Source organism: Lottia gigantea, assembly GCF_000327385.1.
Source record: "Lottia gigantea unplaced genomic scaffold LOTGIsca_403, whole genome shotgun sequence".
Lineage (NCBI taxonomy): Eukaryota > Metazoa > Mollusca > Gastropoda > Lottiidae > Lottia > Lottia gigantea.
The window spans coordinates 28481-40702 of record NW_008709394.1 but is presented as its reverse complement, the minus strand read 5'-3'; the positions used below and the strand labels follow the sequence as shown (position 1 = coordinate 40702).

Sequence of the window (12222 nt, the reverse complement as noted above, 5' to 3'; positions counted from 1 at the left end):
TTTCAAACGCCTATGACAATGACAGTTTGTGCAATAAAAACCTTCAACCTTGTTGTTTTAGAAAAAGTGAATCCTTGTAAAAATGGTGGAACAGAACAGCCTAGTGGAAGATGTGATTGTACAGATGAATATACTGGTCCTACTTGTGAAGGTCAATACAGTTGATAGATTATTCTCAAATAAAAACTAAAAGGTTTTTTTCATGGTACTAGTGTCGAATTTTATCAAAACAAGTACAATGAATTTTTATTGGCTTTTGTTTTTACTTTACTGCAATGCTAAGTGAAAATAAAAGTCTAATAAAATACAGAATGAAAGATTGGTGTAACTGGAAGCCCAGGACCCGAGATTAACGTTTTTCAAACGTCTTTGACAATTACAGTTTTTACAATAAAAAACTTCAACCTTCAACCTTGTTGTTTTAGAAAAAGTGAATCCTTGTAAAAATGGTGGAACAGAACAGCCTAGTGGAAGATGTGATTGTACAGATGAATATACTGGTCCTACTTGTGAAGGTTAGTACAAATGATAAATCAGCAAAGTCCCAGTTTGTTATCGAAATATCTTTTTTTTTTTTTTTTTTCGATTTTTCCACACCTTTTCAAGCAAAGGCTGTAACAGCTGCATCAACATTACTACATATGTAGACCTTCTGTAGCGGCAACGTCGTAAATGAGTGTCTTTTGGAGCATTTTTGCAAAACCGGAAGTGCCACAGGTCCACATGTGCAAAAAGTCGAAAATCGGCTTTAGAAGGCGCATTTTTGCATCGATTTTTTTCGGGTTTTCATTTTTACAATCTACCTGTTATTTCTGACCTGATAGCACTTGAAAAATTGCGAAATTCGAAAATTCGTAGCTCATTTTTTTCGATCAAATTTTTCAATTTTTTTGCAACTTTTTTGTTTTTACATCGATTGATCTGAAATTTGAAACGCAGAGAGACTTCACTAATGTAAATAATATAGTACAGTCATTTCCGCTTTTAAACAGGAAAGCGACTGAATTTCAATCTACTTCCGGTTGAATAACTTCCGGTGTAATTCGTATAGAGCAACGACACTAATATTGTTTTTTTGCAATTTCCGGTTGAATTTTTTTCGAAGTTTGAAGTCTCATATCTCATGACCTTGCCCTTTGATGACTTTGACCTTCATTAGGTCAAAGGTCATTCACCTTTGCTATCAGTTGATACTTTCATATTTGACCTCCGACACCCACTTCCGGTTGTATGGCTGTCCGAAAACAGCCAAATTCTCTAGCACTAGCACGTGACCTAATTAACCTAAAGGGTTCATTTTTTTCGGATTCTTAATGTGCTTCTCATGCTCTTTCCAGTGATATATAACAATCGTATTTTTAAAGCAAAATTGAAATTAGTGATTTTTTCAAATTTGAGTATTTTGTTTACAATATTTATGTCTCTTTGAGTTTGGTGTATGTATATCTTATGATCTATTTGATGTAGAACCTTGAAGGTTGGAACACAACTAAACATGTTGAATATGAATTCACTTATGACAAAAAAGTTGAGGTGGGCGTGGCACATCCGGGTTGAATTACTAATTGTTTACATTTAGGGACAGGGGCATATCTCGCATAAGATACATTTGTTCAAAAAGGGACTTTGCACACAATTACCTCATACTTTTGGCTTGTTAATGTTGTTTCAGCTTTATAGTTCCAAATAAAGGAACGGGTTTTAAAATTTCCATATTTTCAATTTTCGATTTTTACTTTTTTTGACTTTTGTTGACCTTTATCTTTTGACCTGCATGATGTAGAAGCTTGACATTTCGAACACAACTTAACATTTTGAATATCAATTAACTTGTGTCAAATAAATGAGGTGGGCGTGGCACATCCGAGTTAAATTACTCATTATTGACATTTTTGGCCAGAGGCATAACTCACAAAGAATACATTTGTTAGAAATGAAACTTTGCATACAATTACTTCATCTCTTGAGCCACTTTGTCTTAGAAGTTTAGTTGTGTCAGCTTCATATTTCAAAAAAAGGAACAGGCTTTAGAAATTCAATATTTTCAATTTTTGACCTTGACCTTTGATGACCTTGACCTTTATTGGGTGAAAGGTCATTGACCTTGGCTATCAGTTGATGCTTTCATATTTGACCTCTGACGTCTACTTCCGGTTTCGCAAATTTGGACTGCTCTAGCCCATGACCTAATCAACTTTGAGTGTTAATTTTTGTGGATCCTGAATGTGCTCATCGTGTCATCGTTAATTCGAAATTGACATTTCTGAATTTTTGAAATTTCGGTGTTTTTTTTACAATATTTTCGCTTCTTTGAGCTGGATGTATGCATATCTTATGACCTATTTGCTGCAAAAGCTTGGAATTCGGAACACAACGACACATTTCACATATGAATTAACTTAAGACAAAAAAGTTGAGGTGGGCGTGGCATATTAGGGTTAAATTACTGATTATTTACATTTTTATCAGGGGTATAACTTGTATAGAATACATTTGTTCAAACTAGGACCTTGCACACTATTACCTCACCCATTGGTGTGAAAAGGTCAGTTGTTTCAGCTTCGTAGTTCAAAAAAGGGAACAGGGTTTAAATTTTACATATTTTCAACTTTTGACCTTTACCTTTGATGACCTTGACCTTTGTAGGATCGAAGGTCATTGACCTTGTCTAAAGATTAATACCTTCATATTTGATGTTTTACGTCAACTTCCGGTTTTATAATGTTTGTATTTTCAAAGTTTGTTGACTCATATCTAGTGACTTTGACCTTAAATGACCTTCCCCTTAACATGGTCAAAAGTCATTGACCTTGGAAATCTAATAATACTATATTTTTATGTCTGACTTCTACTTCCGCTTTCACAACCTTCCAAAAAAAAGAGAAATTTTCAAAAATTTTGACTGCTTTAGCACTTGACCTAAATGGCTAAGAAAGTTGATTTTTTCAGATTCTTTAGCAATTTGGCACATGAGCAAAGTCCCACTCAGTACCACGAGTGGTTCTAGTTTTATTTCTTCTCGAATAAAAACTAAAATATCTCGTGTGATACAAGGTAACAACGTCATAATCGAATTGTTCAAATCAATGTTTGAAACACTCTGATCTGACAAACACATATGACAACTACAGCTTCTTCAAAAAAGAAACTACAACCTTGTTGTTTTAGAAAAAGTGAATCCTTGTAAAAATGGTGGAACAGAATCGCCTAGTGGAAGATGTGATTGTACAGATAAATATACTGGTCCCACTTGTGAAGGTCAGTACAGTTGATAGATTATTCTCAAATAAAAACTAAAAGGTTTTTTTCATGGTACCAGTGTTGAATTTTTTCAAAACAACTACAACGTATTTTTATTGGCTTTTGTTTTTACTTTACTGCAGTGCTAAGTAAAAATAAAAGACTAATAAAATACAGAATGGAAGATTGGTCTAACTGGAAGCCCAGGAGCCGAGATTAACGTGTTTCAAACATCTTTGACAATTACAGTGTTTGCAATAAAAAACTTCAACCTTCAACCTTGTTTTAGAAAAAGTGAATCCTTGTAAAAATGGTGGAACAGAATCGCCTAGTGGAAGATGTGATTGTACAGATAAATACACTGGTCCTACTTGTGAAGGTTAGTACAATTTATAAATTATTTTATTTCTTCTCGAATAAAAACTTAAATATCTCGTATGATACAAGGTAACATTGTCATAATCGAATTGTTCAAATCAATGTTTGAAACACTCTGATCTGACAAACACATATGACAACTACAGCTTCTTCAAAAAAGAAACTTCAACCTTGTTGTTTTAGAAAAAGTGAATCCTTGTAAAAATGGTGGAACAGAATCGCCTAGTGGAAGATGTGATTGTACAGATAAATATACTGGTCCCACTTGTGAAGGTCAGTACAGTTGATAGATTATTCTCAAATAAAAACTAAAAGGTTTTTTTCATGGTACCAGTGTTGAATTTTTTCAAAACAACTACAACGTATTTTTATTGGCTTTTGTTTTTACTTTACTGCAGTGCTAAGTAAAAATAAAAGACTAATAAAATACAGAATGGAAGATTGGTCTAACTGGAAGCCCAGGAGCTGAGATTAACGTGTTTCAAACATCTTTGACAATTACAGTGTTTGCAATAAAAAACTTCAACCTTCAACCTTGTTGTTTTAGAAAAAGTGAATCCTTGTAAAAATGGTGGAACAGAATCGCCTAGTGGAAGATGTGATTGTACAGATAAATATACTGGTCCCACTTGTGAAGGTCAGTACAGTTTATAGATTATTCTCAAATAAAAACTAAAAGGTTTTTTTCATGGTACCAGTGTTGAATTTTTTCAAAACAAGTACAACGTATTTTTATTGGCTTTTCTTTTTACTTTACTGCAGTGCTAAGTAAAAATAAAAGGCTAATAAAATACAGAATGGAAGATTGGTCTAACTGGAAGCCCAGGACCCGAGATTAACGTGTTTCAAACATCTTTGACAATTACAGTGTTTGCAATAAAAAAACTTCAACCTTCAACCTTGTTGTTTTAGAAAAAGTGAATCCTTGTAAAAATGGTGGAACAGAACAGCCTAGTGGAAGATGTGATTGTACAGATAAATATACCGGTCCTACTTGTGAAGGTTAGTACAATTTATAAATTATTTTATTTCTACTCGAATAAAAACTTAAATATCTCGTATGATACAAGGTAACAATGTCATAATCGAATTGTTCAAATCAATGTTTGAAACACTCTGATCTGACAAACACATATGACAACTACTTCTTCAAAAAAGAAACTTCAACCTTGTTGTTTTAGAAAAAGTGAATCCTTGTAAAAATGGTGGAACAGAACAGCCTAGTGGAAGATGTGATTGTACAGATGAATATACTGGTCCTACTTGTGAAGGTTAGTACCATTGATAGATTATTTTCAAATAAAAACTAAGAGGTTTTTTTCATGGTACTAGTGTCGAATTTTTTCAAAACAAGTAGAACGTATTTTTATTGGCTTTTGTTTTTACTTTCCTGAAGTGCTAAGTGACAATAAAAGGCTAATACAATACAGAATGACAGATTGGTGTAACTGGAAGCCTAGGACCCGAGATTAACGTGTTTCAAACGTTTTTGACAATTACAGTTTTTGCAATAAAAAACTTCAACCTTCAACCTCCTTGTTTTAGAAAAAGCGAATCTTTGTAAAAATGGTGGAACAGAACAGCCTGATGGAACATGTCGTTGTAGATATAAATATACTGGTCCTACTTGTGAAAGTCAGTACAATTTATAAATCATTCTTTCTACCTCAAACGGAAAAAATGTCTCAGCATAATAAAAATATCATTCCAATCATTTTTTCGACCAATGGTCAAATTTCTTTTTTTTACTAAACTATCACGTACTGTGTAGAGGGTGTGTACATGTATCTCTATCTTAATAGATGTATAATGTTTAGAAGGTATGCATCTCTATCTCAATAGATGTATAATGTCTAGAAGGTATGTATCTCTATCTCAATAGATGTATAATGTTAAGAAGGTATTATCTTTGTCTCTATAGATGTATAATGTCTAGAAGGTATGTATCTCTATCTCAATAGATGTATAATGTCTAGAAGGTATGTATCTCTATCTCAATAGATGTATAATGTTAAGAAGGTATTATCTTTGTCTCTATAGATGTATAATGTCTAGAAGGTATGTATCTCTATCTCAATAGATGTATAATGTCTAGAAGGTATGTATCTTTATTTCAATAGATGTATAATGTCTAGAAGGTATGTATCTCTATCTCAATAGATGTATAATGTCCAGAAGGTATGTATCTTTATTTCAATCGATGTATAATGTATAGAAGGTATGTATCACTATTTTAATAGATGTATAATGTTTATAAGGTATGTATCTTTATTTCAATAGATGTATAATGTCTAGAAGGTATGTATCTCTATCTCAATAGATGTATATTGTGTAGAAGGTATGTATCTCTATTTCAATAGATGTATAATGTCTAGAAGGTATGTATCTCCACCTCAATAGATGTATAATGTTTAGAAGGTATGTATCACTATCTCAATAGATGTATAATGTTTAGAAGGTATGTATCTCTATCTCAATAGATGTATAATGTCTAGAAGGTATGTATCTCTATCTCAATAGATGTATAATGTCTAGAAGGTATGTATCTCCACCTCAATAGATGTTTAATATCTAGAAAAGGTGTGTATCTCTATCTCAATAGATGTATAATGTCTAGAAGGTATGTATCTCTATCTCAATAGATGTATAATGTACAGAAGGTATGTATCTCTATCTCAAGATGTATAATGTCTAGAAGGTATGTATCTCTATCTCAATAGATGTATAATGTCTAGAAGGTATGTATCTCTATCTCAATAGATGTATAATGTCTAGAAGGTATGTATCTCTATCTCAATAGATGTATAATGTTTAGAAGGTATGTATCTCTATCTCAATAGATGTATAATGTCTAGAAGGTATGTATTTCTATCTCAATAGATGTATAATGTTTAGAAGGTGTGTATCTCTATCTCAATAGACGTATAATGTCTAGAAGGTATGTATTTCTATCTCAATAGATGTATAATGTCTAGAAGGTATGTATCTTTATTTCAATAGATATATAATGTCTAGAAGGTATGTATCTCTATTTCAATAGATGTATAATGTCTAGAAGGTGTGTATCTCTATCTCAATAGATGTATAATGTCTATAAGGTATGTATCTCTATCTCAATAGATGTATAATGTCTAGAAGGTGTGTATTTCTTTCTCAATATATGTATAATGTCTAGAAGGTATGTATCTTTATCTCAATAGATGTATAATGTCTAGAAGGTGTGTATTTCTTTCTCAATAGATGTATAATGTCTAGAAGGTGTGTATCTCTATCTCAATAGATAAGTAATGTCCATTATTTGAATGATATATATTTTTAATTGTAATTTGTTGTTTGTTTTGTATCAAGTGTATGTGTGTTTTAATGGTGGATCAGGACAACCTGATTGATCGTGTAAATGGATTTCGTTGGTCCAATTTGTGTTCAGTTCAGTTTTCAGAAATACAATAATCCGCTTGGATAACTAAATTTAAAATCGATTTGAGAGACTGACTAACTAATTGACTGGAATCACTTTTATCATCTTAGGTTACGTTTTAGAGGATATGTAATCATTCGAATCAGTGAGCTAGAGAAAAACCCTCAAAAAATGTACCCAATATTTTTTTTAAAATCTGCATACAAAATTAAAAATATCTCCATTTAATGCTGTGAATTCGCAAGTTATTAAACCGTTGGAATTTTATCTCAATTAGAACTCAAATATAATTTAATAAATGTTAATGGAAGATTAAAATATGAATACCAGTCAACAAGTCAACTCGTCGACAAAATGTTATCGGAGAACTCGTCCACAAAAGTCAACTCTTCGACAAGATTTGGTGATAATAGTCATATAATCATATGACTAGGTTGATTTATCTACGTGTGTTGTTTTTGTCAATTGAATTCTTGAGAGGTTTATCGTTATACGGTATCAATTAGATAACTATTTTTGTAATAAATATTAAAAAAAAAACTGAAACACTGATTTGATTCAGTAACATTTGTCTGTGGGTCGTCTTTTGTCATGTAGACGAGTAGTCTGAATGTTGAAGACGAGTTATAAAGCTTTGTCAACGAGTTGGCTGAACACTTATACAGTGGTGTAACCTATATAAATTCCTTAAGATATTCTATGAAATAATTAAAATTGATTTGTTTCGATTTTCTTTATGAATCTCTCACTTTGACCCATATTTTTATGAGCAACCAACTCGACAACGGCTGCAAAAAGCAAAATTTATTTATCAGATACACGAAATTTTTAAGTTTTAATTTCTTGTTAAAAATCTGTAGGCTTAAAAGTGACGGAGTTGAAAGCTAACACGCTAAAAGTTTCAAAGTTTCAAAAGCAGTTCACAGTTCTAGTTTTTTGGTAATTGTCAGTAATTTTCAACTCCTTAACTTAAAAAATCAAGCATAAAACGCAAATGTTTGCTTCAAAATTTGTATATGTATTTTTGAAAGAACTTCCAAGCAGACTGCAGTTTCAGAAAATCCTGATTCGATAATTTTGTCACTAACTTTGGTCAAAATTCGAACTTCTTTAAGAGACCAAATTATCAATTATGATTATGCAAAAACATTTTCCAAAATGATCGGAAATGACCGAAAAAGGTCCGAAATTGATAAAAATCATACTTATCAAACAACAAACATATGTTTTGAAAATACTTCCAAATTGTAATTCCGCCAAATTTTTGCAAAATCCTAACCGTTAAGCTGCCATCTTGAAAAATGCAAAAAGTCAATAAGGGATGACATGACCCCAGTGCTCACTTTGAAGAGATAAAAAGAAATTGCTTTATTTTTCACTGTATGTTTTTTTTTCTCTATTTGAGATAGAAATTGAAAAATGTTTTTATTTTGTAGATAAGTTACCACCGATGATGAAATTGACATGGGTAAAAGATGAAAAAGACGGCATGTACAGAGTTATCACAACTTATGAATAGTGAAGAATCCTGAAAATATAAACGGTTTTCACTTCATCAATAGTTGTAGATTTAGAACATAATATTGTGCTATTCAGAAATCGAAAGCTAGTGTTCTGAGTAGTATATTCTTTTCTGATCTGATGCATTTCACCACTGCGCATGCGCAGCATTTTAAATACATCGGATCAGAAAAGACTTCAACTACTATATGCATCAGAAATACATCGGATTAGAAAAAACTCTCAACTGCTATATGTATTAGAAATGCACCGGATCGGAAAAGACTCTAAATACTACATGCATCTAATCTATACCCATTTTTCAACACATTCTAAATACTATAAGCGTTAAATCTATACGCATTTCAAATTTCCATCGAATCAGAAAAATGCATCAAATCTATACTCCCCCTAAAATAATAATTATAAAATAACCCCATTAAAAATAAGATGTCTTTAATTCTAAAACAAACAAGAAAAATTCGAAACTGATTATTCAGGAGATGGTTTCATTGCATCACTAACTTCTCTAATTCCCAAAGTAGCCAGCTTTGTTTCAAACAACAAATCGCTTATTTCTTCTGAAGTGAAGACTCTCGGTTCTGTTGCCAAAGCTGGATTCAGAATAAATGATGCCGTGAAAAAGTCTAATGAATTTAAAGAATTACAGCAAATAAGAGAACTGCGATAAAATGTATGGGACACGCCATAATGAAATGGGCAAATGAGTTAAATATAACACCGTTTTATTATTGCATGCGAGATGAAATTAATGATCTCAAGACTAAGAAAGGTAAATTTTCTGCCATAACAAATATTCATAAGCCATGGGATAAGGTCTCGTTGCCACAGTTCTAGTTTTTTGTAATTATTGTCAGAGTAAGTCCCACCTTGCAACACCTGAAATAGTTAGAACATTGTCGGCATATCAGACATTTTAGACCACGGAATTACCTTTTAAATATGTTTCCAGACATCAAACTCCAACCAGAATGATGTAGTGGAAAACTCCCTAATTTCAAAAATCCACCATAAAACACGCTAACGTTTGCTTCCAAGCAGACAGCAGTTTCAGAAAATCCTGATTTGAAAATTTTGTCACCAACTTCTTTAATTTTTATTCGATTTTTACGGCAGATTGGTAGAGACCAAATTATCAATTATAAGTTTGTGTCATGTAAGCACGTAACTTTAATATATTTTCAATTCTGGCCAAAATTTGTCTCAGATTATGATACGAATGGTATGCCCCATATATGGGACGGTAGGACTGACCGTGTACATGTACGTAAACTATTATGTGGGTGCCAATACGAGTTAAAAACAATATTTTACAATTGTATTCAATTTTTTAATAACATCTAAGTTGAATACCAATATAATTTAAGTAAATATGCATTTGATTTGGTAATATAATTAGATTTGTTCGCGGCATGATAAAGAAAATTTAAACCAAGGTGGACAAATTTTCATAATCGTTATTGTCGTTATGGATAGGCCTACATATTTGCAAAAGTCTATAACAAAGCCATCACCAAAGATCTCAGTTTCTAAATCACTACATGAACAGATGATAATAAGCGGTATGAAAAACACCTATCATGCACCCCTACATCATATATCTTTAGTTTATGACCACAATGTGCGCATCTCAATTTATAGCATTAGACCAAACAAAGTAATTTATACCATCCAATCTAAGAGCATTTGGCACTGTCTTGTGGAGACTTGATGGTCGACCGCGAGCTCTAGCCTGCCTGGAAGATCGTTTAACATATACTTGAGCGATAGTTCGTCGTATTTCCAGCAAGTTTAAAGGCTGGTCTTTGCTAACATCTGTAGCCGTGTACAGATGCCGAGCTTACTGAACACATAGATCAAGGCAGTAATTGGAAATGGGCCACCACCATTTTGTTCGAACGTATAGCAGAACGATACTGGCCTATGTTCTGATCCAAGCGATCAACCCAACCCATGGTTTTGTTGAAGTGGGAAATCAGAAATGGTTGTGTAAGTTCAATGATTTTGGAGACTTTTTTGCTGTCTGTATTGGATGTTTACCGACGTAACTTGAAACAACATTATTGTCATTCCACCGAACAATTAATCCCACAGAAGAATCGTATGCAAAATCAAATGACTCTCTTGCCATTTTACTAACCAACAACTAACTAATAATTTTCAATGCGATTCAATCTAACCGTACCCGTACATGCTATTTCTTTAGCAGATAGTGCGTCCACAAGTTTCAGGGAGGTAAACAGATTATCAAAAGTCAAATGGTAAGGATAATCATTTCGAAGGTTAGATATTAAGTTGAATATAACGGACCCACCCATTCCTAAACCAGCATACTCCCGTCGACCAAATGCACCTTGATAAGGCTCAAATTGAACTGCGTATCCAATTAGGGTTGTTAATACCCACATCTCATTCAGCAAATCCAAAAGTGGCCTAACCTTACTGAACCTATCATGTGAATCCAGCTGATTATTGTCACTGAGGTGCAGATATCTCTGGATCTCATCAAACCTATCTCTGCACATAGCCGATGATATTGCTTCATTGTGGATATCCTTGCCATATGACCAATACATTCGTCTTCGTGAGATAAGTAAGATCACAATAAAAGCTTCCATTCCACCTACAGTAGTTGTGAAAGCATGATTACCCTTAGATCTAGCATATTGGAGTGTTTTGGTTGTAAACAATTCAAAAACATCTTCATCAAAGAACAATTCGAATAGTTCTATAGGATCTTTAGGTAAATTTGAAAGATCGGTGTCTGGTACATTCAAGTCAAAACGTTTAGATTTAGATGATGGCAAATCACGTTTTGACCATTGTCTTGTAGTGGATGGAACAATTTCTTTTGGGCGTTTGGCAGCTGTTGGGGTTAGTAGTATAAGAGGTTATAGATAGAGGGCACTTTTTTTATAATTTATAAAAACCGCCCCCTATCTATAACCTCTTATACTACTCTATTTGACTGCAGCGCCCACAAGCCCACCAAACAAACAACCCCACCAGGCACGCTTAATAAACCCGTTTACCAACCCCCAAGCACCCCACGCCTATAATATCTTCAAATTAACTCATTTAAAAACAGAATGAGTTTAATTTTAAAACACGAACAACACAAATTCGAAGGAGACGGTTTCTTCTCAGCTCTATCATCTCTCATCCCAAAAGTAGCCAACTTTGTCTCAAACAACAAATCCCTCATTTCATCTGAAGCGCAAGCTCTTGGATTTGTAGCAAAAGCAGGAGTAAATATAAGCGATGCAGTGAAAAGATCATCGGGAATAGCAGATACACAAAGAATTTAGAAAAAACAAACATTTTTTAAAAGTGTTTGATAAAGATGAAATATGGTCAGCTGATTTATTTAATATGTCGAAAGAGGATATAACGGTCATATTGTTTAACCGTTATAGATTTGCACACAAGATATACTTGGGTTATTCCTCTAAAAAACAAAACAGGTTTATCAGTCAAACGCGCATTTGAAACAATAATGAAACAATCCAACAGACGACCTCAAAAGTTATGGGTAGATAAAGGAAGTGAATTTTATAACAAAAATATGAAAACTCAAGGATTTGAAATTTACAGCACACATAATGAAGGTAAAGCTGTAGTTATTGAGAGATATAATAGAACTCTTAAAAACAAATTATTCAAAA

General features: G+C 32.9%; 1 protein-coding gene across 1 annotated transcript in view; it reads left to right on the top strand.

Annotated features, from left to right (window-relative positions):
• The window catches only part of LOTGIDRAFT_175791 (hypothetical protein), a gene marked incomplete at both ends in the record, with an annotated part of 21494 nt that extends 12939 nt beyond the window's left edge, over nucleotides 1–8555 (top strand). The window contains 11 exons of the mRNA XM_009060142.1: nucleotides 62–151; nucleotides 426–515; nucleotides 2950–3054; nucleotides 3169–3258; nucleotides 3530–3619; nucleotides 3802–3891; nucleotides 4166–4255; nucleotides 4531–4620; nucleotides 4800–4889; nucleotides 5164–5253; nucleotides 8473–8555. Of these exons, the coding sequence (XP_009058390.1) occupies nucleotides 62–151; nucleotides 426–515; nucleotides 2950–3054; nucleotides 3169–3258; nucleotides 3530–3619; nucleotides 3802–3891; nucleotides 4166–4255; nucleotides 4531–4620; nucleotides 4800–4889; nucleotides 5164–5253; nucleotides 8473–8555 (998 nt within the window). The remainder of the gene's footprint in view (nucleotides 1–61; nucleotides 152–425; nucleotides 516–2949; nucleotides 3055–3168; nucleotides 3259–3529; nucleotides 3620–3801; nucleotides 3892–4165; nucleotides 4256–4530; nucleotides 4621–4799; nucleotides 4890–5163; nucleotides 5254–8472) is intronic.
• Nucleotides 8556–12222: the final 3667 nt, after the last annotated feature.